Below are 27,482 nucleotides of genomic sequence, written 5' to 3' on the forward strand. Positions count from 1 at the left end.
TCCTGGTGCAGCTGACCCAGGAGCACCAGCTAAGCACAGAAGAAAAAGTCACAAGAGCAGCGAGTGGTGGCTAAGAAGCCCAACCCGCCCAACTCAGCGCTGACCTATCTGGGACGCTCCACCAACCTTGCGCTTCTCAGCCAATCCGCCGCGCGGAACCCAAACGCCGGCAGAACGCTGGGTGAGCGGAGCCCGTTTCCAGCCGGGTGGAGAGTGAGGACGCCCCCCCGAGGCTGGGACTTCCGGCGTAGTGCGGACGCAGCCACAAAGCTGCTGGTAGGAGTTGCCGGGAAGCCTGATGTCGGCGCTGCGGCACGTCGTGTGCGCCCTATCTGGCGGCGTGGACAGCGCGGTGGCAGCGCTGCTGTTGCGGCGGAGAGGTGAGGCCAGGGTTCCTCACTGGGAACAGGAGGCCTGGCCTGGTCTGAGGCCTGGCCTCTTGCAGACTCCACGGGCCTCCAGTCGAGGACCGCCAACTCTGCTGACAAAATCACTCCGGTGTTTTCTTTCGTTGGATGACAGACTTCACTCTGAACAGCTAACAATTCTTCCTGACTTCTAGACGTAGTTCCATGGGTCCTTAGGGTTCGGATCTGATCCCAACTACTGGCCTAAATTCCTCCTGCGGTGTGGCCCCACCTCATTTCAACCTCTCCGCATTCACCAGGCAGTTTTTAAGTGAAGCCTCAGCCGCGGATCACCTTCCCCGAGGCACGTGCGGTGCAAAGGCGCGGGCAAGGAGCCTGGACTTGGGCAAGTTAATTAAGCACCCCTCAGTAAAATGGGATGACCCGTAATTTGTGGTGACCTGAAAGATTAAATGATATAGTATGTATTGGAAGGGTTAGCTATGAAATGTGAGATATGTCGGAAAGCAGGAGGAATTCTTTTATAACCACAGCTGCTATGACAGAGTAAAAGAGCCACAACATACACGTGTGAGAAAGGAAGACAGAAGCCCAGTAGCATTTCTTGACAAAGAACTGGCTGCAGTAACACAGGCAGGAATCAGCAGAGACAATGCAGGCCAGAATAGGATGTAGTGGGGTTAATCCCCAGTTACTGAAGCTGACACGGTATTAGGGAATTTGGGGTAATGTTGAGTAGACAGTGTGAGTCTTTGAAGGTTTCCAATGAGGACTGTAACTAGCTTTGGGAAATGGTGTAGATTGACATTGTTCTTTCAGATTTATCATTTTACTACTTAAGGGAGATTAGCTGCTGCCTAGATTTTATGCCACATTAAAACTATGTGACATATGTTTGAGTCCTCTGGGAGGAAAGAACCTCAGCTGGGAAAATGTCATCACACTGGCCTATAGTCTAGTCAGTGGGGCATTCTCTTAGTAATTGATGTAGAAAGCCTCATCCCATTATGAATAATGCTATCTCTGGGCAGGTGGTCCTAGGTTGTATAAGAAAATAGGCTGAGCAAGCTAAGGAAACAAGCCTGTAAGCAGTGTTCTTTTATGACCTATAGTTCAATTCCCACCTCCAGGTTCCTGACCTGAGTTTCTGCCTCAGCTTCCCCTGATGATAGACTGACCATTAGGGCTAAATAAACCCTTTCCTCTCCAAGATGCTTTTGATCATGGTATTTATCGTAACAGAGGAAACCTAGCCGAAACAAAGGCTCTCTCCTCTCAGGCTGCTACATCTCTTACTTTTACACTTCCTTGGATTTTTTTTTCATGGAAGAAACTGATGGATGGTATCAGAGGAAAAACACATCCTTTCATTTTGGCATTGAGGGCTCTTAGAGGTGAGGCCCCACACTGCAGTCTGTAGAAAGTTGACAAGTCCTTGAGTGCCTGGCCCTGTGCATGTGGGTCTTGTCTCTGTGAGACAGTTGACAGGTAAATGTAGCCTGGGAATGTCGGGTGGGGTTCTACAGCTCTGTGTGGAGTTTGTTCATGCTACAAGCTTGTGAGGTTTGGGCTCTTCTGGGCATTGTATTAGCTCCTGGGACACAGGAGGGCATTATGCCATCTCTGCATTAGTAAGTGAAGTATAAGACTAGCTCAGGAGCTGAGCCCAGCATGGTTCATCTCTGCAGAAGAGCACAGTCAGGTGCCTCCAGACACAAAAGAGGGCCTCAGTCCATTCCAGGCTGTGTGTGACTTTTAGTGAGTGTGGTATTTTATTTGTTAACTGTTTGTCAGTAAAATCCCTGGAATTTGGAAAGGGGCAGTAATCAAACACTTGAAGCTTTTAATACAATGCCCTGACTTTCCTTACATTCAGCTTATTAAAGAGAAACAGGGTTTTGATGCAGGGTGAACACCAATGAGTTTTCTGAGACACTGGAGGGCCAGTGCTGGCCTATGTGATATTTGGTTGGGTGTTTGTCACAGTAGAGAAGATAGATCATAAAATATATGGATGGTAGAGCCCTGTGGAATAGCCAACACCTTAATTTAAATATTTGGTGTTGAGAATTGAACCCAGGGCTTCACCCGTGCTAAGTATGGGCTTTCCCCTGGAGGTATACCCTCTGCGTGATAAAATTCCAATAATTAAAAAAATTTCAATAATTTGTCTTTATATATGATGACTTAGAATGTAAAAGTCTTAGTAAATGGATAACTTTTAAAATGAGTTTACTTTAAAAATAACTGAACAAGTGGGGCGGTGGTGGCACACGCCTTTAATCCTAGCACTTGGGAGGCAGAGGCAGGCGAATTTCTGAGTTCAAGGCTAGCCTGGTCTACAGAGTGAGTTCCAGGACAGCCAGGGCTATACAGAGAAACCCTGTCTCAGAAAACAAAACAAAGCAAAACGAAAACAAAAAAACTGAACAGTGATTATCTTAAAAATATTTTAAACTCTGTATGTATGGATGTTTTGCCAACATGTATGTCTATGCACCATGTCTGTACCTGGTATTAAGGCTGGCCAGAAGAAGGTGTCAGATCTCCTGGAACTGGCTTTACAGGGGGCTGTGACCTGCCATCTAGGTGCTGGGAATTGAACTGGGTCTGCTGGAGAATTAGCAAGTGCTCTTAATCCCAGAGTTATCTCTCCAGACCCCAGAATCTTGATATGTAGCTTGGGATTAGCCTCAAACTCAGTATCTTGCTGCCCTAGCCTCCCAAATACTGAAATCCTAGGTATATGTTACCATATCTGGCTAGATGGTAGCTTGTACTGCATTGAAACTGAGTTTCTGCTGGCCATTCAATCATTCAGCATACATCTGATAGACCCCTGCTGTGTGATATACATTGTATCAATATGTACGTAGAGACACAACATGAGAGAAAACTTGTTTTACTTTGGGGACACAGACAACTTCAGTGCACAATGTACTAGAAGATGGGGGCCCTACCAGTACCAGTGTGATGAGGGCTCAAGGGAAGATGTGCCCACAGGTATTACACTAAAACGTAAGCCAGACCCTAGGCCACATGACAGGCTTGGGCCGCCATTCAAAATATTCAGAGACATTGGAGTTGGGGAGGGTATGATGTATCAGAACTGCCTGGAACACTGAAGTGCCTGCTTTTTACCCTAACTTCTCTCTTCAGGTTACCAGGTGACAGGAGTATTTATGAAGAACTGGGACTCGCTGGATGAGCAGGGCATATGTACTGCTGACAAGGACTGTGAAGATGCGTATAAAGTTTGTCAGATCTTAGACATCCCTTTCCACCAGGTGTCCTATGTGAAGGAGTATTGGAATGATGTATTCAGGTGAGTGCAGGCCAGTGTACAGGTGGGGTTTATCAGGCTGTGCAGGTTTTCCAGGGGAGGTTAGTAGGAAGCAGTCAGTGCTTCTCTAAGAGGTGGCCAAGGCTGTGCTGAAGTTGGGGCACCGGGGACCTGGCCCACAGCACCCTCACACTCCTTCTTTGCATAATTCCTACCTGCCAGAGGTTTTGCTAATGCTTCTCTGAACCATGGCTGGAGGAGTGAAAGCTGAGACCTCCCCAGAAGGTGCTGGGAGATGAGTGTCACTCAGTCCCCGTGTACTGTGTGTAAGTGGGGAGATGAGTGTCACTCAGTCCCCATGTACTGTGGGAGTTCCTTATCAACCTGACAAAAGCCAGGGTAATGTAAGGAGAGGGAGTTTCAACTGAGAAAATAAAGGTGAGTCTGTGGGCTGTTTTATTGATTAACAATAGATGTGGGAGCACGCAGCCCACCAGGGGGCAGGGGGTTCCGGTCTGTGTAAGAAAGCAGGCTGAGCAAGCCAGTAAGCAGCACTCCATGGCCTCTGCATCAGCGTCTGCCTCTGGTTCCTGCCGTGCTTGATATGCTGTCCTGACTCCCCATAAAGATAGACTGTGACCAGGACATATGAGCCAAATAAACCCTTTCCTTCCCTAGTTGCTCTTGGCCATGATCCTTATTACAGCAATAGAAAACAAGGTAAGACAGGGAGTTGAAGGGCAGAGTTTTGTGAGACACTGCCCTTGCCTTTTGAAAACAAGAAATAGCCAGTAAAACTTGTAAATCAAATCAAACACTGTGTTATGTTTCTTATGTGTAAAATCTGAGAGTAGAGCATGGCCCTGATTTGTAGGAACTGGCTGTCTAGTAGGGTGATAGACTCTTTACCAGAGGTGTTGATGGTAGAGGACATGCCCTGGGTTGTGGTGTGGCATGGAGTGTGGTCTGGCAGCCTCATGGAAGAGAAGTGGCCTGAGCAGCTTCAAGTAGGGCTTGAATAACAGCTGTTATGTGAGGTCTGAGAGCAGTGGTGAACGGGCTAGCCACTTATTCCTATAGAGAAAGACACCTAGGGCTAGTTTCTGGTGAATCCTGACAATGCTTGGAAGCCCTTGCACATGTCAGAGACAGCAGGCCATGTTCACTGTGGGTCACCCTTGCCTAAATAGGCCTCAGTCTCAACTTTGACACTTAGAAGACCTTGGACAATTAATTGATTTTGTTTTTGTTTGTTTGTTTGTTTTTTGAGACAGGGTTTCTCTGTATAGCCTCGCTGTCCTTGAACTCACTCTGTAGACCAGGCTGACCTTGAACTCAGAAATCCACCTGCCTCTGCCTCCCAAGTGCTGGGATTAAAGGTGTGTGCCACCACTCCCCGGCATTATTTGATTTTTCTAAGTTTTGGTTTTTTTATCTTCAAATTAAGGATAATGTCAATACCTGCCAGTAACATTATCGAAATAAGTTGAAGTCATACAAGGTTCTAGAACAGTGCCTGGCCATTTACAAGTGTTTTGGGTATTTTCTGTTGCTATGACAAAACACTGTGACCAAGCCAACTAATAGAGTTTTTTTCAGAGGGGATAAAAATCCATCATGGGGCTAGAGAGATGACTCAGTGTTTAAGAGCACTGACTATTCTTTCAAAGGTCCTGAGTTCAATTCCCAGCAACCACATGGTGGCTCACAACCATCTGCAATAGGGTCTGATGCCCTCTTCTGGTGTGTCTGAAGAGAGCAATAGTGTACTCAATACATGAAATAAATAAATAAATCTTAAAAAAGAAAAAAGCCATCATAACAGCAGAAAGAGTGAACTGGGAATAGCATGTGGCTTTTATTTTTTTATTTATTTTTTATACACACACCATTTCTTTCTTTTTTTTAAAGATTTATTTTATTTATTTTATAGGTATGAGTACACTGTAGCTGTATTGATGGCCATGAGCTATCATGTGTGTGGCTGCTGGGAATGAACTCAGGACCTCTGCTGGCCCCACTTGCTCCACTCATTCTGGCGAAATTCACTGTAGTTGTTTTCAGACACACCAGCAGAGGGCGTCAGATCTCATTACGGGTGGTTGTGAGCTACCATGTGGTTGCTGGGATCTGAACTAAGGACCTCCGGAAGAGCAGTCAGTGCTCTTACCTGCTGAGCCATCTCACCAGCCCCAGCATGTGGCTTTTAAAACCTTAAAACCCACCACCTATGACACACTTTCTCCTGAGGGCCACACCTCCTAAGCCTGTACGAATAGCATTGTCAGTTGGGGACTGTCTTAGGGTTTTACTGCTGTGAACAGAGACCATGACAAAAGCAAGTCTTATAAGGACAATATTTAATTGGGGCTGGCTTATAGGTTCAAGAGGTTCAGTACAGTATCATGAAGGCGGAAACATAGCAGTGTCCAGGCAGGCATGGTGCAGGAGAAGCTGAGAGTTCTACATCTTCATTTGAAGGCTGCTAGCAGAATACTGACTTCCAGGCAGCTAGGATGATAGTCTTAATGGCTATACCCATAGTGACACACCTACTCCAACAGGGCCACATCCCCTAATAGTGCCACTCCCCGGGCCAAGCATATACACACCATCACAGAGACCAAGTATTCAAGCATCTGAGACTATGGGGGCCGATCTCTTTCAAGCATGTGAGTTCTAAGAAGTCAGTTGACATAGTAGAAAATGGTTTGATAATGAAGCTCTCATGTGGCCTTAAAGTACAGTTTTGGAATAATAACGAGAAATTGGACATTAAACAAGCATCTTAACTCACTTGCTTTTACGGAATGTATCACTTAGATCTGAGGGTTTTTCTTTTATTCCAGTGACTTTTTGAATGAGTATGAGAAAGGAAGGACTCCAAACCCCGACATCAACTGCAATAAGCATATCAAGTTCAGTTGCTTTTATCATTATGCTGTGGACAATCTTGGTAAGGAATTGACATTTCTTCATTTGCTTGTTAAAATCATAGCTTTTCAAACACAGCCAGAAGAAGCCAGAACCTTGTACAGTTTTGCCTTTCTAAATGAAGTACTCACTGAAGAAGTACGAACTTTCTTGTTCAGCGTGACCATTAGGAGAGGGTGCCCCACCATGGGTAGGCACATCTGAGAGAAGGCATGTTTGGCCAGTAACCTAAAGGCTAAAAGGTGGCAGCTGAGGACTCTCAGGAAGTAGGATTCAGATCTAGTCAGTAGAAGGCTCATCAGTGAGGAGAACAGCAGGGGTGCAAGCCTGCGGGGCACCTGTGTCAGCTGGGATGTGGAGCATGCCTGCCAACAAGGTGATGCATACACTTGTAAGCCTAGCAGTGCCAAGGCTCTGAGGCAGGACTGTGGTGTGTTTGAGGCCAGCCAAGCTTCATAGCAAATTCTATGCCCTCCTGACCCATATAGTGAAACCCTGTCCCAGTGAAGGAAGGAAAGAGGGAGGGACAGAAGGAAGGAAGGAAGGAGGCAGGCAGGCAGGCAGGCAGGCACCTGGGCAGGCCAGGAGGCCATCCTGGCCACAGCCAGAAGAACACAAGATGGGAGTCAGTGGAGTACTCACAGAGCAGTAGGCCAGGACCCAAGAGCTTGTGTGTCATTTCACTACACTGTCAAAGTGAATACTGCTTAAACTGAGAATCAGTGCCATCTAGAGCCTCAGGAGCCCAGAGGACACCTAGCCTCTTAAACTGAGAGTCATTGCTGTCTAGAGTGTGGCCGCAGGAGCCCAGGACACCTAGCCTTTTAAATGCAGTGTGTTGAGGTCCAGCCAGGTTATGATGTGTAGTGGCCCTAGGTGTAATCTGTGTCACATCCTACCTGGTTCCCTGTTTCTCTGGGTCCCTATTCTGGGTTCACTAGAACCCATCTGAGGGTCAAACATCCAAACCCAGGCTTCTGAGGTGCTAGGGTTTCTCTTAGAAGGACCTGCACTTCTTGTAGTGTAGCCGATGGTCCTTACGGAAATGTTCTGTAGAAGATGCAGTGCTGTGTCCTGAAGGGCCTAGTTGAGTGCTCTGCATCAGCACTAATTCAAGGCTCCTGGCTTAGCGAGCAGTCCAGGCGCTCAGGTCTGAGTCAGCCTCCTGCAGTGGACCTGAGCTCACGGTGGACAGGGGAGTAAGTATACTGAGTGGTCCTTCCAGATGATAGAATAATGCACATTTACTAAAAGTTACTGACAGTGAAGAAGGAGGGGCAGCGTATCTACATCTTCAGAATCAAAGGAGTAAGTCTGTGGGTGTCTATCAGGAGCCAGCTAGGACAGGCTACAGTTAGCGGCTGGCCTTCCCAGACGGGGCCCACTGCCTTTTGCATGGTCTGCAATGGGACCTCTATGAGGCAAGGTCCCAGAGAGACTTCATCTCAGGACTGCTTCTTGCAGCTGCTATGCATTTCCTGTCATTATTAAATTAGTATAATAATCCCTGGCCATTAGCCTGCCCCATTGAGCAGATTTCCTGCAGATGAACATAGAGATGAACTTTTATGAATTAATGCTATTTAGATGAATTAATGATTTTATAGAATTCCTGATTTGATTCAAATAATCTTAGGAAGAAGGGTTTTTTTTTGTTTTGTTTTGTTTTATTTTTGTTTTTGTTTTTGTTTTTTTTTTTTTGAGACAGGGTTTCTCTGTGTAGCCTTGGCTGTCCTGGAACTCACTCTGTAGACCAGGCTGGCCTCGAACTCAGAAATCCGCCTGCCTCTGCCTCCCAAGTGCTGGGATTAAAGGCGTGCACCACCACCGCCTGGCAGGAAGGTTTTAAGAGATGGTTCTAGTTATTTTACTAGAAAGATGTAATAAAATCAAATTAGAATCAAGGATAGCATGTGTCTGCTCCTCATAATAGTAAGTAAAGGCTGCATGTTAAGAAATACAGTGATTACTCTAAGAAGAGATAGAGGCATGGGACAGATTTGTGTTCAGGAAAAAGCATTCAGGTCCAAGGATGAAGCCACAGGTATGAGCTAGAAGGCAAGGCCATATTAAACTGTTGCTTTGAACTTATAGTGGGCATATAAGGAGAATGAAATACTGCTTTGAATATAATACCGACATCCTTCCATAACTCCCATTTTGTGTAACATTTTATCAATGAGGTAATTTTCTAAAGAAAATTTTGTCTAAAAGGGTATAAAAAGGTCAGAGAAAAGAAAGACGGTGTGGTGTGGTGGCTTAGGGAGCTCTGCCCCATCCATCCATCCATCTATCCAGATGTATATGTCTGTTTGTCTGTATGTATGTAGGTAGGTAAATATGTATGTATGGAAGCATGCATGAATACTTGTGGAGTTGATTGAGTCAAAAGGTTGGGCCTGGCCAGAGTGTGGGTGTCTGAATGTGTAGGTGTCTATACAAGTTTGCTGTGTAAAGGATCTTAATTCTCTTCCTCTCCTTCCTCTCTGGTTCACAAAGGGTTACCCAGCTTAGCTGGAGAGCTCCCCTATTAAGAAAAGGTGATAATTCCCAGGAAGCCATTGGCTGCTGGCCCCAGTATAACTAAGAATCAAAGAGAGTAAATACTATTAATACCAAGCAACCTTTACAGTGGCAAAACCAAGTTTTGCCCCTGCTGATGCTCTGCCCAATCGGCTACCTTCCAGAGAGAAGTTAAAAGTCTGAGTATGGCCGGGCAGTGGTGGCGCAGGCCTTTAATCCCAGCACTTGGGAGGCAGAGGCAGGGGGATTTCTGAGTTCCAGGACAGCCAGGGCTACACAGAGAAACCCTGTCTTGAGAAACCAAAAAAAAAAACCAAAGTCTGGGTATGGTATAGTTGCCTTCCTCTGCTTACCTCCTCGGTGGACATTATCTCTTATCAGTCAATGCTCTGTAAGTGCCATTCCCACCTGGCTGCAGCATCAGGATTCACCCCATGTTCTCCTGCTGTTGAATATTTTGGTTTTCAGTTTTTCCTTAGTGTTGTAAAAACAACTTTTTTGTACTTAAATCTTTATGTGCATAAGACAAGAGTGAGTGAGCAGATTGAGTCTGACTTTGAAAAGGGTCTTTAAAGATGTGAGGTTCTATTAGCTCACATTAGGAGTTGAAGGGAGCCCGCCTGCCTGCCCGCCTGCCTGCCTTCCCACCCGCCTGCCTGCCTGCCTAGTGAGCTGTCTCTCAGGCCTCTGTGCAGGCTCAGTGGCGCTTGCTCTACATGCTGCTTTATGTAGGCTGGCATCCTAGCTCACTTTCTATTGCTGTGCTAAAAAGTATTTCCAAAAGCAACTTAGGGAAGGTTTACTTGGCTCACATGTCCCAATCAAAGTCCATTATCAGGGGAAGCCATGGCAGGAACTGATACAGAGACCACAGAAGAACAGTGCTACTGATTTGTTCAGCCTGCTTTCTTATATGACACAGGACTGTTTTCTTTTAGCAAGGAAATGTCCCACAATCTGGGTATGGTGGCACACGCCACTAGTCTTAGCATTTGGGAGACAGGAAGAGTTCAGGACCAGCCTGGTCTATATAGTGAGTTTCAGGACAAAGACCCTGACTCAAGAAAGAAGAGGAGGAAGAAGAGGAAGAGGAGGAAAAGAAGAAGAAGAGGAGAAAATGCCACACACACTTTCCCAAGGCCAGTCCAGTTTGATGGAGATTCTTAAAAACTCATTTTATTTTATTTTTTATTTTTATTTATTTATTTTTTTTTATGGTTTTTTGAGACAGGGTTTTTCTGTGTAGCCCTGGCTGTCCTGGAACTCAACTCTGTAGACCAGGCTGGCCTCGAACAGAAATCCGCCTGCCTCTGCCTCCCAAGCGCTGGGATTAAAGGCGTGTACTACCACTGCCCAGCTAATTTTATTTTATGTGCATTGGTGTGAGGGTGTCAGATCCTTTGGAACTGGAGTTACAGATAGTTGCGAGTTGCCATGTGAGTGCTGGCTGGAAATTGAACCTATGTCCTTTGGAAGAGCAGACAGTGTTCTTAACCACCGATCCATCTCTCTAGCCCCAAGACATTTTCTTAATTTAAGGATTCCTCTTGCCAAGTGACTCCAATTTGTGTCAAGTTTTCAAAACCTAACTAGTACCACTGCCAGGGAGCCTCACACTGGATCCTTGTATTTTGAAAACCCTCCAGGAGCAGATGCCGTTGCCACTGGCCACTATGCAAGGACCTCCCTGGAAGACGAGGAAGTCTTTGAGCAAAAGCACACTAAGAAGCTTGACGGGCTGTTCAGAAATCGATTTGAAGTCAGAAACCGTAAGTTCGCGTGTGTGGTCAGAACTGTAACCTCTGTGAGCACAGGATACTTAGAAGGATGGCAGGAGCAGGGCCTGAACATCCAGCCCTCGTCCAGCCCCAGCTCTCCCAACGAGCAGGTTTATTTAGTTCAAATTTGCAAAGGCACAGGCAGAGCAGGGTTGCTTCCCCAAGGACTTGTGGTTGAGCATTGAGATGTCCTAGTTGGGAGCCAGGGTGAGAGCTGAGGAAGGTGAACCAGAAACTTACCATCTAGGTTATTACATGTCCATAATCTGAACTTCTAAAAATCTTTAGGAAAATCTTTGGCAGTGATAATGGGAATAGTCTTAACGGGTCCCGAGCAGATGGGAGTCTATTCCTGGCATGAATAGGGACATCTGCTCGTGCCGAGGACCTGCTCACCTTAGTCTGCCCCCCACTTGTTCTGGTTCTCCTCAAACAGTCAAGCACTGTGTTGACTGACTTGCCTGTGGTGGTTTCATAGTGTCTTGGTTTTCAGTGTGCATTTTAGGCAAACCAAAGCTGTTTGTGTGGCTCTGGTCTGAGTCCTAGGGGATCGTACAAGTGGATCATGCAGAACAGATCTCGAGCTCGGGGATGGCTGTAGTTGTTGGGGACCTGACCATGTAACCAGCTGTTTTTCATGTGAACATGGTACAGTGCCTGGTGGAACAGATAGAGTAACAGGGTTCCAGAAACAAATGATCTCTGGAGATGTAGTTCTGTCCTGCTCTTTCCCTCTATGGCACATTTGGTAATGTTACCAGCTTTCTGTTTTAAAGTCGTGGGTTCTCAGTGATTTTTAAGGTAACTCAGAAGGTAGATGTGGTACACATACCTGTAATGTCAGCACTTGGGAAGCTCAAAAGAATCCAGGACAGAATAACTCAACCAAAAAAAAAAGAGAGAGCATTTTGTTTTGAGACAGATTGAACTGTAGCCCTATGTCAGCAAACAGGTGCATTGTTTTTGACAAAGTAACAGGACAGAAACTGGAGGCAGGTCAGTCCACAGCACAGCCTTTCAGTGCCTGCGTTGTCATCTCCGCCAGCCCTTAGTTGTCACTGTAACCATGGGGGTATTCTCCATTACAAGGAGACATGAAAGACAGCGGTTGGAAACATAGTCAGTACAGTGCTTACTGCTGGCTTCTATACAGTGTGTGCAGAGGGTTTAAATTGTGGAATTGGGGAAATGGGGTTCAATTCCTGGAACCTATGTGAAAATGCCAGGCATGGTGGCATGGACGTATAATCCCAATGCTGGGAGGCAGAGCTACGCTAGACTGTCTAGCCTAGTTGGTGAGTTCTGAGCCAGTGAGAGACCATCTCACAAAAGAAAGTGTGTGATGCCTGAGGAGCAGCAGTTGAGAGTGTCATCTGACTTCCACATGTGTGTACTGACATGGACAAACTCTCAAATGCCTGTGCACACACAAAATTGAGCTGGTGTGTGTGGAGTGTTCTGAATTTCACTAATGGGATGTCTCCTAGTACTGTATGTGGGGGCAGAGGGGAGCAGATCTGCCCATCAGCCCCACCAGCTCACAGACATGAGTGGAAAGGACTGACTAGGAAATCTACCTGGTCGCCTTCTCAGGCTCGAAAGTCACCAGGGCCAATGTCACTCACACTTGTGTATATGCAGTAAGAATTCTGTACAGTTATGTGGAGAGTGTTAGAGACTACAGCAGGGCTGCTAATGTGTTGGTCTGGACGTGAGCAAAGCTGTTTCCACCAAGGAGTCGCGTTCTACGGAGCAGTCTCCACCGAGGCTGGGCCAAAGGCCAAAGCCTGGTGTGTTTCTTTGCACACTTCACACCTGCAGTTGTTAGGCAACTAACAATTGTTGGCGCTAGGTCAGCGTGGTTCTGGATGGGCGGTCTTGTCCAGTCCCAGCTGTGACTAGAGTTATTAAGACTGGTGCTTCTCACTGCACTGTTTTCTCAGAGTGTTTACTGTTTGAAAGTCTTATAGTCAAAATTACCAGCAGGGAGAGATTTCTGTATGTAAAATCGACAAGTTTTGTATTGTTCCCAGTAAATAACTCAGAGCCAGAGTTTGCTGTGCGTTAGCCATGCTGGTATTTTTCTCCCATAGTCTTTTGAGCTGGGTTTTGCTTTTGGCAGACTTGGGGTAACTGCTCACACAGAAGGCATTAAAGCAAAGAGTCATTATCTGTGTTCCAGCAATGACTTTTGTTCTTTACTTTTGGCAGCCGTAAAACTTCTCCAAGCAGCTGACAGCTTTAAAGACCAGACCTTCTTTCTCAGCCAGGTTTCCCAGGATGCCCTGAGAAGAACCATCTTCCCCCTGGGGGAGTTAACAAAAGATTTTGTAAAGAAAATAGCTGCAGAGAATAGACTCCATCATGTGCTTCAGAAGAGAGAGGTAGGAGTGAGCAGCTTGCCACTGATTCATGGATGTTTGCATCCATGTTGTCATGGTACACATAGGGCTGGCTCTGTAGACCCTATGCCAGGGCCCCATTGGGCCAAGCCACAGAGCATGGTTGCAGGTGAGGAGCAATTGAGGCCTCCCTTCTCCTCCCTGCTGCCTCTTGTGCCTGCTGTGGCTGACTGTTCTCTGTAGACATAGTAGCTGGCTTAGCCGGCAGAGAGTGTGGGCAGGGAGCAGCCATGCTAGTCCATCCCATGAGGCAGGAGTCTACAGCCATCTGTACACAGTCTGCTTTTCCAAGGATACGGTAACAGTCCATGCCTGCCTTCTCAGCTCCCTAAGGGACCATCACACACCTGCATCCTGGAAACCATGCTAAGCCCTGTGAAGGGAGAGCTGGGCACCTGTGAGAAGCCCCGGTAGTTAAGGTTTCATTGGAGGTTAGCTCAGGTGTAGTCATTACTTACACCAGGTTTCTGGGAACACACATAGTGTGCCTTTTATCAGCAAGTCCACATTGCCAAAAAGAATGTCACTTGCCTGTTCTATGTCTTCCCTGTTGCTCAGTTGACAGAATTTCTCCATGGTAGGAACTGAGGGAGGGAGTCACTGCAATCTCTGGGGAGATTCCTGGTCTCATGGCCTTTGTTATAGAGAGACATACACACTGAAGAATAATTGCAGAGCTGCTTGCCCAGAACAGTCCTGGGGCGGTCAGTTTCTTGTCTGGGCTGTGCAGGGCTTAGCCTGCTACAGCCAGTCTTCTCCCTGACTCCCCGCTGCCCTGAGTTGGCCTGGCCCTGCTTCCTGCTTCTGCCTTGGTCCCTGGCTCGGTAGCACTGAGCAGTCTAGGTTGCTCTCCTGAATTGCTCATGGGTTTTCTAACAGTCTAGTTGCAAATGATGCAGTGTGTTACACGATAGCATCTACTTTGAAGCCAAATTTGGAAAGACAGGACATTCTCTAGGCCCACAAGTTCTGTGTGTGTCTGCTGAGCTCTGGAGCCTCCTGCAACACAGCCTGCACTCTCCCCTCCTAGCCCAGACCAGCTCCCTGTTCCCTGGTTCACCTCCTGGCTTCTGCTCACATCATGTTGGCCTTCCTCTCATTCCAGAGCATGGGTATCTGCTTCATTGGTAAGAGAAACTTGGAGCATTTCCTTCTTCAGGTGAGTGTCGTCTGACATGAGTGGCTGTCTGCTCTGGGCCTGGGTCTCCAGTAGTGATGAAACCTATCTTCCAGTATTTGCAGCCTCGGCCTGGAAAGTTTATTTCTATCGAGGATAATACAGTTCTGGGCACACACAAAGGTGAGTCTGGCCAGTTCTGGGAAGCAAAGACCAGGGCTAACTCCTGTCCATTCCATGAAGGGCTCATTAAGGACGTGAGGGGAGCCTGGGGTGGGTACATGCTTCGTGAGCAGTCGCTCTGACAGGAGTGTTGTGTGTGTTGTGAACACTGGTGTTAATCTCTAGATTCAGAGCTGGGGTGAGCGAGTGTCTGTCTGTGACACATTACTAAAAGTAAGGTGTTGATGCCATGGGAGACTGTAGGAAGTGCTCTTGAGAAAGTGTAGCTGACCTCATAGCCAGGTGACTGAGGAGCATATGGGTGCCATTCACATAATCACAGAGCCAGACCACCATGACTGCACTGTGCAGAGTGAGGGCAGAGGCAGTTGCAAGTGCTCACAGCCCTTAGATGGGAACAGAGGTGACATGCCTCCTGAGACTTGATGTCTAATCTGATCTGTGGGACTAGCCTGAAGGACAGGGGACACTTTTTTTTCTTTTACCATGCATGACCTCTGTGGAGGGAGCAGGGCTCCCTGGTAGTAAGGAGAGACCCAGCTGAACTGGGTGTTATATTGGAGAAGAGGACCTGGCTGGAGACAGTGCTGCTCTTCCTAGCATCCAGCAGTTAGGAGATGCGTGAATCCTGCCAGATTGCCTCTGCCAGGGCACATGCATTCCTGTGGAGGTAAATCTGGTGAGCAGGTGGCCTGCCATGCACGAGGTGGATGTGTGGTATGGATACAAGGAATGGGCTCAGTAAGCACAAGGCCTACTTTGAGGGCTGTAGCCCCATGGTGGTCAGAGCCATCAGATGAAAGAGCTGGCATTTGTGCCAGGCTCAGTACCATCCTAGTCACTGTCATATCACTGAACCCGAGGCAGGCTGTACACAGGTGTATAGTTAGGGATAAGAGCCCTTCAAGCCAAGAGAATTACAGTTTGAAGTCAGCACGCCTCATAGCAATCCATAACTCATAGCAATCCATAATCTCCCATTTGTGAGAGCTGAGATGCGCCCTCTGGAATACTATTTCATAGGTTGGTTCCTGTACACTTTGGGCCAGAGAGCTAAGATCAGCGGCTTGAGAGAGCCCTGGTACGTGGTGGAGAAGGATGGCACCAAGGGTGACGTGCTTGTGGTGAGTGAGGTTGGCTTTCACTGTTCAGCGTTCCAATCAAATGGGCAGTACTGGCATTGCTAAGAGCCTGGAGCAGCAGGCCTGCCCTCTATAGCTTCCTGGGACAGGTGTAAGGTAATAGGCCTTCAAACAAAGTACTCACTAGGCTCCTATTATAACTGACAGTGCACCAGTCATTGCACCCATTCCTAGAAAATCAAAGGACAATGAGACTCAGAGTGGCTAACTTGCTAAGGCCTCTCATGGAGAGGAAGTAGTCAACGTGCCCAGACAGCTCTCCCACCCACCCCTCCATGAAGTCCTAGAAGTCCTTGTGGGCTGAGGTAGTTAGTCTAGGACCAGGCTATGCCCTTGGCTACATGCGACCCTGAGCCATTCTGGTGTGTCCTAGGTTCGAGAGCAGAAATTCTTTAAGAGGGCTTTGGGGATGTTGACAGTAGCAAGATATTTTGGATTATGAATTTGGTGGGGACAGGAGTAGATGTTTCTGGCATCCTGCCTGTGCATATACAGTAGCCCCCCAACCCTGACAGAGTCATCGAATCCAGCTACCAGGAGTACAAGAGTGAGAGAACCCTGCTCGGGGCAGGCTGAGCTGCCAGCGAGTGCCGTCAGACACTAGAGGATCCACAGGTGCATAGGCCACAAACATCTTCCCAGAAGAGCAGCATGAGAAATCTCTGCTCAGGCTTGAATTAAGTGTCTAAGCATAAGCCCTCAGGGATACCTGCTGAGAAAAGCCAGAAGGGTCACTGAGTCAAGGGCCCAGGTGTCTCAGGTGCTTCTGCTTCTGCCTCGGGGAGACGTGGCTTCCCTAGGCAACACAGACTTCTCTGGTGCAGAGACTAGTGGTGAACCAGTCGTGAACCAGTCGTGCATGTGATGACTGCCCATGCAAGGCCAGCCTTGCACATTTGGAAGCATGCAGCTAGGTAGGGCCAGCACCCTTCAGCCCCTGCTTTCCTCAGCCAGTTGTTGCTGATAGGATTTGTGGCTCTTCAAAGAGCTCAGTCAGTGGTTTGACCTACATCTCTAGGAACACAAAACCGTCTTCAGAGCATGGTGGGGGGTGGCCAGAGGTGGGGGCTCACCTTTGCCCCTGCTACTGCCTCACGGCCATCCCTTCTCTCTCCTTCCTTTTCTCACCTGAAAACCAGGGTGAGAAACAAAGCCTTAAGCTGATGAAATGGATTTCTGCATGTGGGCTGACACGAGTGGGGCTGGCTTATAGTTAGTTATGGATGTGCCCTTAGGATTGTTTTCCAATCATTTATTATATATAGGTATACTGTAGCTATCTTCAGATACCCCAGAAGAGGACATCAGATCTCATTACAGATGGTTATGAGCTACCATGTGGTTGCTGGGAATTGAACTCAGGACCTCTGGGAGGGCTGCTCTCCTCAAGGACGTCTGTATTCTGCTCTTCAGGCTCCCCAGGTGGACCACCCAGCTCTCTACAGGGACCTGCTCAGGACCAACCGGGTACACTGGATTGCTGAGGAGCCACCTGCCACCTTGGTCAGAGACAAGATGATGGAGTGCCACTTCCGATTCCGCCACCAGATGGCACTAGGTGACTGGGTGGAGCCTTTGTTGCTAAGCTCCCTGGGGTCAGATTAAGCTAAACCAGAGAGACTGTACACTTGCAATATTCCCTTGAGTACATTGGAAAGTCCCTGTCATTAATATTGTAACTTCAGAATTGCTGGGAAACAGGGTCCCAGTATGAGGGGTTGAGTTACAGTATATTTTATACTGAGGTGTCAGCCCATAACCAGGTCAGCTTTGAGCCATTTAGGGCATGGTCCTGTCCTTCAGCAGGCAGGATGTTGGGTGTCCCGTACCCACAGGCTGCTCATTTTCCTGAGGAGGGGTTGTGGTTGGCAGGCCCACGCCCGTCTCATGATTCTCCCCACAGTACCCTGCGTGCTGACACTCAATCAGGATGGCACTGTGTGGGTGACGGCTGTGAAGGCTGTGAGGGGCCTTGCCCTGGGACAGGTGAGTGGGGCATTGAGGGGTGATACCCAGTGGGAGGTAAACATTGCTCTCACTGGCCAAGGGCTTCCAGCTCTGCCTGGAGTCAGATGCACACAGTGAGCCTCCCTCTCTCTCCAGTTTGCAGTGTTCTACAAGGGTGAGGAATGCCTCGGCAGCGGGAAAATCCTGCGATTAGGGCCATCTGCCTACACACTCCAGAAGGGCAAGAACAGAACCAGAGTGGCTCCCGAGGTCCCCAGTGACAGCCCAGGCCCGCACCCCACATCCTGACAAAGGCCAAGGAGGAGGTGTTAGAACAGTCTGGCAGGATGCTCACTGATGGGCTTTGGTGCTGCCAGAATCAATGGACGGGCTGGCTGCAGAGCCAGGGCAGCCTGAGGAAGGAGCGTCTGCGCTGCTGCTCCAGGAACCAGAAGCATGTGCTGGCTGCTGGCTCTGCCTTGAGGGCCCTGATGGAGCTGCTCTTCCACAGTGCCCAGAGGAGGCTGGGCAGGAACAGCATTAAATAAAACTGTCAAAGTCTGACCACTGTGTCTGGGGCTTGCCTGAGGCCAGAGTAGACTGCTGTGGCTGTAGTCCTTACACAGAGCCTCCAACCATGTAGTGCAGCAGGCATGGGAAGGGCTACAGCGCTCTTTCCCTCCTGGGGCCTGAGCTCTCCACAAAGGGAAGGCAGAGTCATCTGCACTAGGCCTTTCCTTGTCAATTCTGACCTGGGAGTTAACCCTTTCCCTGGCAGTGCCCATGACAGGTGGATGCCAGGGTTTTCCTGTCAGCTTGGCACTGGCTTGAAGTGAACATATGTGTGAGGAAAACACACCAGAAGATGACCTTTACCTGGAGGTATGCATGAGTAACAGGCCTAGGCTGGCTCTTTTGTACAGCAAAACCAGGTGGAGACCTGCCCACTACTCTCATTTTTATCCCTAGGATAGCACCACCCTGGGCAGATGTGAGACAATACAGAAGGACAAAAGTCTTGAAAACTCACCCTTCTGGACAAGAATCGAGGGACCTAAGCAGGAGTGGCCGGAGCCTAGGCAGGCTGCTGACCAGTCTGTTAGGTTAGGGCTTGAACCAGGCCAGGCTCAGAAGAACTCAAGTGCTACTGGAGTTCTTAAAATGTCGGACAGAGCCGGGCGGTGGTGGCGCACGCCTTTAATCCCAGCACTTGGGAGGCAGAGGCAGGCAGATTTCTGAGTTCGAGGCCAGCCTGGTCTACAAAGTGAGCTCCAGGACAGCCAGGGCTACACAGAGAAACCCTGTCTTGAAAAAAAAAAAAAAAGCCAGACAGAGCCCTGAGGTTACAGATGCATGCAGCACCGGAGAGTCTAGAAGCAATCCACTGTAGATGAAAGGTGAATGCAGAAAAGAAGGTCCAGTGCAGAACCAGATTGTAAAATTGAAGATCACACACAAAATGTAAGAAGCTCCCCAGATGTAGCAGAGTGTAGATGACAGCAGAATAAGCGAGCAGAGACATGGCACGTGCTCATCTGCAGAGCCAGAGTGCTCAGGCACCCGTGGGACAGCAGCCCCGCAGGGTCCGTCACCACAGTGCCAGGAGGAAAGGCAGATGCACAAAGCAGCTGAAAGGGGAGTGGAGGGGATTTGGAGATCTGGCGAACAATCCTTGCCGGAGCTTAGACTTGGCACCCACATAAGCTGTTGTGCGACCTGCATAGGCCTATAGCTCCATCTCCTGAAGGAGCAGAGACAGAAGGAATAGTGGGGCATCTGGAAAACAAAACCAAACAACCAAAAAAAAAAAAAAATCACAAACCCCAGGTTCAGAGAGAGACCCCGCCTCAGACAGGTGCAGAATGTTAGGGTCCTGAGGGCACTGATGCCTTTTTCTGATCTCTACCCAAGTACTGTTTTGTTTTGTTTTGTTTTGTTTTTTAATTTTACAGTGTCCCCTTGGCTAGAGAGATGACAGCCCAGTGGTTAAAAGCACACATGGAAATACAGAATAAATCTTTTTAAATTCTCAGATTTGATTAATTAAAAGAAAAAAAGACACAGACTGAAGAACTAGAAAACTTGGGCAGGTCCACCCATGCCATGGCAGGCCTGCATATAAATAGAGAGTTATAACAGTCCTCCATGGACCTGCCACCTGCATCCCAGGAGAGGCCTGAGGCTGTCTTGAGCAGTCCCTCCCATGCTACCTTAGAGAGCAGGGCAGTGGGAACAGGAAACATCCAACACAGCATGGGTACAAATCCAAAAATCTTAATTTATTATAGATGCATCTCACCTGTGTTGCCATCCAGTGCTGAACAGTAATAAATACACCTGTTAAAAGTCTCCAGTGTTGAATCTATAAAGTCTTAGGTCATAAAAACAGCATAAAATTGATAGGTTTTGTTTTGATAACAGTTGTGATCAAACTAAAAACTTCACCTCCTGAGGTGGCCGTGGAATTGTGAGCAGTCACAGTGCTGCACCTCCTGGTGGCTGAGGCTCCCCTGTGCTGGGGCGTTCTTTGTATCTGTGCCATCCTCAGGCTATCTGGGCCTCCCTTCAGCCTCCTGGCAGTGAGTGACCTCAGACCATGTCCTGCAGCCTTTCCTCTCACCAGCCCATCATTAGTAGTCCTGTGCACTCCTGAGAGCACAGCTTGGTGAGAGGTCGTGGTCTTCGACCGCCTCATTTAGGTTCTCCATTCCAAGCACCTGTGCACCTCATGTACTTGGGCACCTGACTTAAACAACAGTCCATACTGAAGGAGACGTGTCTGAACAACTCCAGGCTCTGACCCCTTAGGCTGCACCGAGGCTGTCAGTGTGCTGGTCACAGCGGTCCTTGGTGTGAGATTCCAAAAAGAATTTGGTAACCATTGAAAAAACGGGCATTCTAGCTTTGTTTCTTTGCACAATTGGCCATTTGAAGCAAAGTGATGTAATTGGTCAGATTCTGGGGGTGGAAAACCCCCTGCCTGCCTAGAGAGCCCTAGAGTCTGAAAAAGTAGAACATTGGCAGGAAGGAACGTGTCAGCGTGGAAGACTTCAGGGCTCCCTCGGAATCACGAACATGAGCACTCAGAGGCCACGGGAGCAGGAGCAATGGCAGAAACTCTCCCCTGCACACTGGGCTGACTGGGAAGGACCCCAGAGTAGCCTCACTGCATCAGGAGTGGAGCGGAGTGGGTACAAAGGGTGGGGGTGACAGAGTGGTCGGGATTTCACATCAGCTAGGGAGCCCACTCCTCACAGGTCAGCCCTGTCCTGGATCCATGGAGCTGAGCACACACACAGCATATGTGCTGTGTGCTGTGTGCTGTGTGCTCCAAAGGCCAGCGGAACACCCACACTCCCTGGCTGGAAGCAGCTGCAGAAGCTGTGTCAATTTCACAGCCCATTTGCTCCCTACCTGGGCACTGGGGCCAGCTGTGTTGACTCAGATTCAAGTACAACTGTGCAAGCTTCCTTGGGCAATGTACTGAGATGCCATCTCATGGCTCTCCAGTGTCTGCAGAGTCAAAGTGGTGCTAAATAGACACCGACTCCCATCCTCTCCCAAGTCCAGGGGAGATTTATATGTATTTACATTTTTAAACAGCAACTTAAGACACGGGGTGCTGTTGCAGAGGCACTACTAGGCTGGTGATGATCGGCTTGTACCGCAAGGAGAGGCCTGTGGGGACAGCTGGGCCTTGACCTGTGTCTGGTATCTCTGAATCTTGGCAAGTTGACGGGCCCGGTACAGCGATTCACCAAGTCCAGCTCTGGCTCAGTAGCTTCAGTGTAGGGCCTCCTGTACAGCATAGTTTGGATTCTGTCTTCAGTCTAAGGACGGAGCTTTGCCAGCCTTAATGAAGTCCGCATCTCCCTCTAGAGACATGCCTGTGGCTTTGGCACTATGTCGCAGTCTGGGCCCCGAGCTCCTATGAGGGCCAAGGGCTTCCCGTCTGGACGTTCTGCGCAGAGCCAGCTGCTACTGCAGGGACCCTCACACAAGGGGCCTGCTTGCCCTGTAGGCAGCAGTCTCAGGTCTGAGGGCTTGACTGGCAGTCTGTGGGCTTAACTGTGCCTCATGGTTTCCTGATGGTTCAAATTGAAGTTTCATTACTGCCTCTGTGTGTGGGAAGAATTGCCAGGCGTGTGGAAGGGTCAGTGACGGTAACAACTGCATGAATCCAAAGTCATGCAGGGGCAGAGACTCCCAGTCATGTGTGAGGGGAAGCCTGGGGGCTCTAGGGACCCTGGATGGGGAAAGCTGGTGGCTCCTCCCTCCCAGATCCCTGGAAGCCAAGGCTACTCACTCTGAGTCAGAGCCATCGGCCTGGGCACTCCCCGTGCGTACATTCATGGCCACCCCATTGAGATGTTCACGGCCTGGCTCTCTCCTCGGAGTCTTGATGGTAATGACACAGTCAGTGGCATGGACACCATCGCCAGAACCAAGGGAGGATGTGCGGGAGGACGTGGGGCTCTGCTCACAGTCGGCCAGCTTCTCTCGCAGCCGGCACTTCAGTGGCTGCTCTGGCAGTGGGGGTGGGTAGGTGACTTTGTTTTTCAGGATGCCTGGGAGAAGGGAGATGACCACCAAGTCAGTCCAGGGAGACTCGGGTGCAGTGGCTCAGCTGGGGACAGATGGCGTTGAGCAAGTGAATGAGCAACTTGCCCAGGCCCCACCCAAACCCTCCACAGAATCCCCCTCAACCTGCTAAACAAGCACTCCTGCCTCTGTCCTCGGTGCTGGGTGAGAGTTTGCTCCAGGGACAGACAGCAGGGCTCTCCTGAGGTACCTTTCCGCTGCTCCTGGGGCTGGCTGCTAAGCAAGGCCACTGGCTTGGCCAGGACCCCACTTTCCAGGTCAGGAGGCCGGTCGCCACAGTGATTGCCCTGCGCCTGCCGGTGTAGCTCCACGCTGACCTTGGTCTCCACCTTCAGGTGGGGCTCGGTGTCCAGGTCCTCACTGTCACTCCCAGCCATGCTCTCATCAGGCCAGCCAGCTGGGATGTGGTTGGCCAGAGCATCTGCTGTGATGAGGATTGACATTCTGTGACTTACAGCCACACCCCCATAACACCCCAGGCCTGGTAGACCCCAAGAGTGACCCTGACCTCATCTCTGGCTTGCAGGACTGGCAAGGCCATACTCTAAAGATGGAGACACTGAAGCCACATCTTGATGTTTCGGACCCTGGGATAATGTGTACCCAACACTGAGAGCCATGGGCTGACTGTTCTCTGCCTGCTTTGTCCAGCCCTCCACAATGATAGTCCGTGGGAGCCCCTGAATTTCTGCCACTGCCCAGCAGATGGTATGGGCAAATTTCTGGAATTCATGTCCCTATCTGAGCTGTTCTGTATGGCTGTTACTTTGCTGGGAAGATCAGATCCTAGGGGACAATAGCCAGAGTTGAGGTGTGACCATAGCTCCCTGTTCACAGCCACTCTGGCCTTCTGTATGTCTCCACTGCATACCTTTTGGGGTGCTGTGGGTGGGGCCACCAGCCGGATTCCACTTGTCTTCAGCTTCTCCACCATCATCCTCACTGTCTGATGTGTGTGAGGAAGCGTAGGAACTACTGTGCTCATCCAGGGACAGCTCACTGTCAGAGTCAGAGTCTGGGCCTGCAGGGACAGGGTAGAGTCAGGAGCTCAGGCCCTGACTCCGACCAACTCCGAGCACAAGGCCACCACTGCTTTTCCAGGGTATACACAGTCCAGTATCTCACAGGACAGAGGGTCAAGAAAGGTCAAGAATGGGGAGGAAGGTGACAGGGACTCTGGTGCCTGCAGGGGGAACCATACCATGAGCTTTCTTGGAGTTCCTAGGGATGAAGGACGTATCTGGTTCTCCATGGTTACCACGTGCTGGTCCAGAGGACACACTGAGTTTCTGGACCCCTTCATCCCTAAAAAGGGTAGAGGTGGAGTAGGCCCAACACTGTCTCAGAGTGACAGTGATGAGCTGTCCGTGTCACAGACAATCTCCTATGAAAGGCCACATGAGACTCTGGAAGATTCTCTAAGCCCAGCCCTCTGGGGCTCTATCTACAGCAGTAACAGATAAAACACCCTCCCCCGGTAGATGGGGCAGACCAGGCATCTGAAGCACAGGGTTCAAGGCAGGGCATTGTTTGCCCCCAAGAAAATAGTGAGTCTGGAGGCCTGACCTGGTGGTACTGTCCAGAGAGGCTGTGGACTCGCCCAGGGCGGTGCGGAGCATGTCTGGTCCTTCGCTGTAGGTGTTGTTGCAATTGAGGGACCGCTAGTGGAGAAGGGAAGGAGGCCACTGGTGAGCAGAAGCCACAAGGTCTGCATTGTTTCATGCAGCCCCCAGGTAGCAGGGGGAGGGGTGGACAGGGCTGCAGTGTAGAGCTGTGCAGCAAAGGGGAGAACATTCCCTGGCCCACACAGCTTGGAAACACCTCACTCCCTGTGGACACTGCTTCTGGTTGTTATAGATCTCTGCCCTGGCCCCATCTTCCAATGTCCTTGCAAGCGGGGCTACCGCTTCCAGGATGATCTGGCCCTGTGGTGTGTGCTAAGATACAAAGCCCATGGAGCATAGTTTGTTAGGTCCTCACAGCTCTCAACCCTGCCACCAGCTCCCAGGCCTGGACTGGAAGGGACTCCAGCACCTACCGTTAGCAGAGTGGCCCTTGTGGTGGTCGAGTCATCCAGGTGCAGCTTCTTCCCAGCCAGGACCGCCCTCAGGTGTTTCCGCACCTCCCTATGAGTCACGCAGTGGAATAGGAGGACAAAGATGCCCTGGAGAGAGATGGGCTTCAGGTCAGTGTGACTCTCAGGGTCCTGATGCTGCTCCACCAGGCTCCTGGCTGTCCACTGAGGAAAGCCTAGCTCAGAGCAGTCTGGCTGACACATCCAGAAGATGCCCCAAGGCCCACCACAGGCCTCCTCTCCAGGCAGGGCTACTCTTTCTTCACAGCAGGGCCATAAGCACTGAGACACCTGGACAAGACAACAGTCACAGCCTCCTGGACCATCAGAGGTCCCCAACATTATGTCATGAACTTACTAGACAGCGCTTGGTGTGAAACATAAAGGGTACTCCTCCCTGACAACACCAAGGGGCTTTGGGTCACCCTGCAGTGGTGGAGCAGGGACCAAGCTCTGTCCTGCCCAAGCCATGACAAAGTCCTGACAGACTCAAAACCCCTGAGGCAGGGCTGGGAAGGGCTGGGGCTGGTGGGGAACACAGGCTTACTCCAATCAGGGTGCAAGTACTGGAGGCTTTCTTTCCTACCCCGCCTTCTCACTGCCACTGCCTGGGGACAGAGGTCACAGGCGACTCCTCCTGCACCTACCTGCAAACAGCTGAAGGCAGCAAAGAGGTAGTGAAAGCTCAGGGTGTCACTGTTTACCGCCAGGAGTCCCAGCAGCCAGGTGGCGGTGACGAGCAGCAGCAAGAGGAAGGCAGTCCTTAACATGGAGCTGTGGGAAGGATCACACAAGATCAAGATCGCGGAGTGTGTGTGTGTGTGTGTGTGTGTGTGTGTGTGTGTGTGTGTGTGTGTGTGTGAAACCCACCCCACGCCTGGCTTCCACCAGAGACTAGGCAGGCAGGGGTTATTTTGGTAGAAACGGAGTCGCAAGAAGACAAATTCAATTACAACAAATTGAAAAGAAAAAGCGTGAGTCACCACTACTACGAGCCACTGCTTGCGATACGCCCGTATCATGGCTCTGCTGTGCAAGGCCATGATGCTAGCTTCTGTGAAATGTGGAAACTGTAGAGCTGAGTGGCTAAGGCCAGAGGTACACAGACAGAGCCTCGACTACCATGGGACTCAGGCGAGTACCTCCCCCACTCTGCCTCAGTCACCCTGTTGTTAGTCAAAGCAGATGACAATGGCACAGCCCCTCCACAGGTTTGTGGAAGAGCTTGGTGGCCATGTGATGCAGGGTCAGAGTGGGACTTGGAGATGAAGCGGACTCAGGCAGGAAGCTGTAAGCTCTGTACTGGGACGCTACTTCTTCCTACCTTCTGTACTTTTGGGGGGCTGGTACCCTTTAGTGTCCCTCTTTTCACCTTTTGTCTTGGATACCGTGTTAATTCTGAGGTATGATGGGTCCCCTCCCCAATCTACTAAACCCTGCAAGCTCCATCATAGGCTACATCCGGGGGTTTCCTACACTCCTAAGGCCCCAATACCACGACCATTCCCAGTCCACCTACCTGAACATGCCACCCAACACCAAACATGTATGTGTGATTCTGAATTCAGGACCCTCTCCTACCCATGATCCTCTCCTTCCTCCAATTCCTATGGCCCAGACTACCTAAGGACCTGAACCCACTGTCAGCCCCTCCCTGCTTGGCTAGTCATTAACACATCTCCCACATCCATGCCACCTGTAACCCTGGAGATCCGGTGCTTGCCCTAACCCCCCAGGCTGACTCCCTGGTCGGTATGTGGCTAAAAGCCCAGGCAGCTGGGGGATGGGCACTTCCACAGGAACCTGCCCAACATGTACTCTCTATCTCTGGGGGTTCTCAGGGGCCAGCTGAAGGACTTGGTGGGGTTGGCTTAATGATACGTCCCACCCACTCAGCCCCAACTTACACGACCCCCTTTCTTTCATAATAATGGTGCTTTCTTTGGCAGGAAACCTTTGCAGACAGGACAAAGATGACCGTGTTCATCTAGGAAACAAGGATAGCAGCTTCAGGTAGAAGACTTTCCCACTGTCTCTGGAATGATCCTCCCAGGCCAGACACGCATCTTCATCCACACCAGGGGGCGGGGTGGGGGTGGGGCGGGGGTGAGAGGCCTTGGCCCCAGGTGAGTTAAGCCAGGCCATGCTGTGGTGAGGCCTTAGCCTGCTGCTCGAGGCTGCCTGTGCATGGAGGTCTTCTACAGGGCATGAAATGAGCCCCAGAACCTGGGGGTTTGAGGGATAGGCTCCCAGAGCAGCCTGGAAACTCTGCTGCCTGTCACTACAAGGCATGTCCTTCTTGCCAACCCGGCCACCCTCAGGAACGTTTGAGCCTGGGGCACCTGGATCCCTGTGTCCTGAGTGGCATGTCTGGGAACTCGACACTCACGATTATAACCGTTCCCACGGGCCCAGCAAAACTCCAGATCAAGGTATCCTGAAGGGATAGCCAACAGAAGTCAGGGTTTCCATAGCCCTGAGGGTCCAAGCCAACAGCCAGTCCTGTGCATATTGGAGAAACAGAAGAGCAAAGGTCACAGAGCTTGGTGGTCCCCACCTTACACGGACGGAGAGCTAAGGCCAGACAGGCAGGACCACCCAGAGACCCCCAAAACACCTTCGTCAGAGATCCGAGAAGCCAGAGAGCAATGTATCCGGACTCCTTAAACTAAATAAGGGGCTAGCTACTTCCTGTGACCCAGGAGGCAGCTGGGACCTGTAGCTAATAACTCCATCTACCTGAGGATCCTTGTACATAATCTTGATAGTTTTTTAGGAGATGCGTTTTTAAAAATAAATTAACTTTGAAGAGTAAGGTCTCTGAACTGTCTAGATCTAGATAGCAAAGCTCTCAGGAGGCAATGGCGGCTCCCGCTCAGAAGTCAACAGAGGTGCAGGGGAGGCCTCCACTGACCCCAGAATGGTGCCTACAATAAGGAACAAATAATAATTTTCTAGTATTTTCAGGATGACACCTGACCTTGAAAGAGATAACACCTCAGTCGAACAAGAGGCAGCTGTCACCTCCCCTATCACCCGGCCTCCATGTCCCCTCCCCCTATCACCCGGCCTCCACGTCTCCTCCCCCTAGCACCCAGCCTCCACGTCCCCTCCCCCTCCCACCCGGCC

General features: G+C 49.9%; 2 protein-coding genes across 7 annotated transcripts in view; one reads left to right on the plus strand and one right to left on the minus strand.

Annotated features, from left to right (window-relative positions):
• Positions 1 to 200: 200 nt before the first annotated feature.
• Trmu (tRNA 5-methylaminomethyl-2-thiouridylate methyltransferase) lies at positions 201 to 18,241 on the plus strand. Of its 4 annotated transcripts, none has more exons than XM_031352061.1 (11): positions 201 to 380; positions 3,528 to 3,693; positions 6,501 to 6,607; positions 10,755 to 10,877; positions 13,098 to 13,270; positions 14,394 to 14,447; positions 14,522 to 14,588; positions 15,612 to 15,712; positions 17,144 to 17,288; positions 17,634 to 17,716; positions 17,834 to 18,241. In XM_031352061.1, the coding sequence occupies exons 1-11, from the start codon at positions 299 to 301 to the stop codon at positions 17,984 to 17,986; spliced, it is 1,254 nt and encodes a 417-aa protein (XP_031207921.1). In that variant the 5' UTR covers positions 201 to 298; the 3' UTR covers positions 17,987 to 18,241. The 4 variants fall into 4 exon arrangements, with proteins under 4 accessions (XP_031207921.1, XP_031207927.1, XP_031207934.1 ...); XM_031352067.1 differs by having other exon boundaries at positions 14,531 to 14,588; XM_031352074.1 differs by lacking the exon at positions 201 to 380 and adding an exon at positions 392 to 753.
• A 1,694-nt stretch (positions 18,242 to 19,935) lies between these two features.
• Positions 19,936 to 27,482, minus strand: part of Celsr1 (cadherin EGF LAG seven-pass G-type receptor 1) — a 134,169-nt gene continuing 126,622 nt past the window's right edge. The window contains exons 26-35 of one of the 3 annotated variants that reach the window (XM_031352103.1): positions 26,743 to 26,855; positions 26,261 to 26,340; positions 25,001 to 25,127; positions 24,318 to 24,443; positions 23,846 to 23,940; positions 23,481 to 23,584; positions 23,151 to 23,300; positions 22,470 to 22,700; positions 21,984 to 22,245; positions 19,936 to 21,795 (exon numbers count right to left, since the gene is read on the minus strand). In XM_031352103.1, the coding sequence (XP_031207963.1) occupies positions 21,771 to 21,795; positions 21,984 to 22,245; positions 22,470 to 22,700; positions 23,151 to 23,300; positions 23,481 to 23,584; positions 23,846 to 23,940; positions 24,318 to 24,443; positions 25,001 to 25,127; positions 26,261 to 26,340; positions 26,743 to 26,855 (1,313 nt within the window). In that variant the 3' untranslated portion in view covers positions 19,936 to 21,770. Of the gene's footprint in view, positions 21,796 to 21,983; positions 22,246 to 22,469; positions 22,704 to 23,150; positions 23,301 to 23,480; positions 23,585 to 23,845; positions 23,941 to 24,317; positions 24,444 to 25,000; positions 25,128 to 26,260; positions 26,341 to 26,742; positions 26,856 to 27,482 lie in introns of all 3 variants that reach the window. The other 2 variants (XM_031352111.1, XM_031352095.1) reach the window with 2 other exon arrangements.

The sequence above is a fragment of the Mastomys coucha genome, unplaced genomic scaffold, assembly GCF_008632895.1.
Source record: "Mastomys coucha isolate ucsf_1 unplaced genomic scaffold, UCSF_Mcou_1 pScaffold11, whole genome shotgun sequence".
Lineage (NCBI taxonomy): Eukaryota > Metazoa > Chordata > Mammalia > Rodentia > Muridae > Mastomys > Mastomys coucha.

Excerpts from the sequence above, each read along its gene's own strand:
- Trmu (XM_031352061.1), top strand. The coding sequence starts at position 299 with ATGTCGGCGCTGCGGCACGTCGTGTGCGCCCTATCTGGCGGCGTGGAC. Across the intron at positions 15,713-17,143 it reads CCAAGGGTGACGTGCTTGTG|GCTCCCCAGGTGGACCACCC; the intron begins GTGAGTGAGGTT and ends TCTGCTCTTCAG. Across the intron at positions 17,717-17,833 it reads GGGGCCTTGCCCTGGGACAG|TTTGCAGTGTTCTACAAGGG; the intron begins GTGAGTGGGGCA and ends CTCTCTCTCCAG.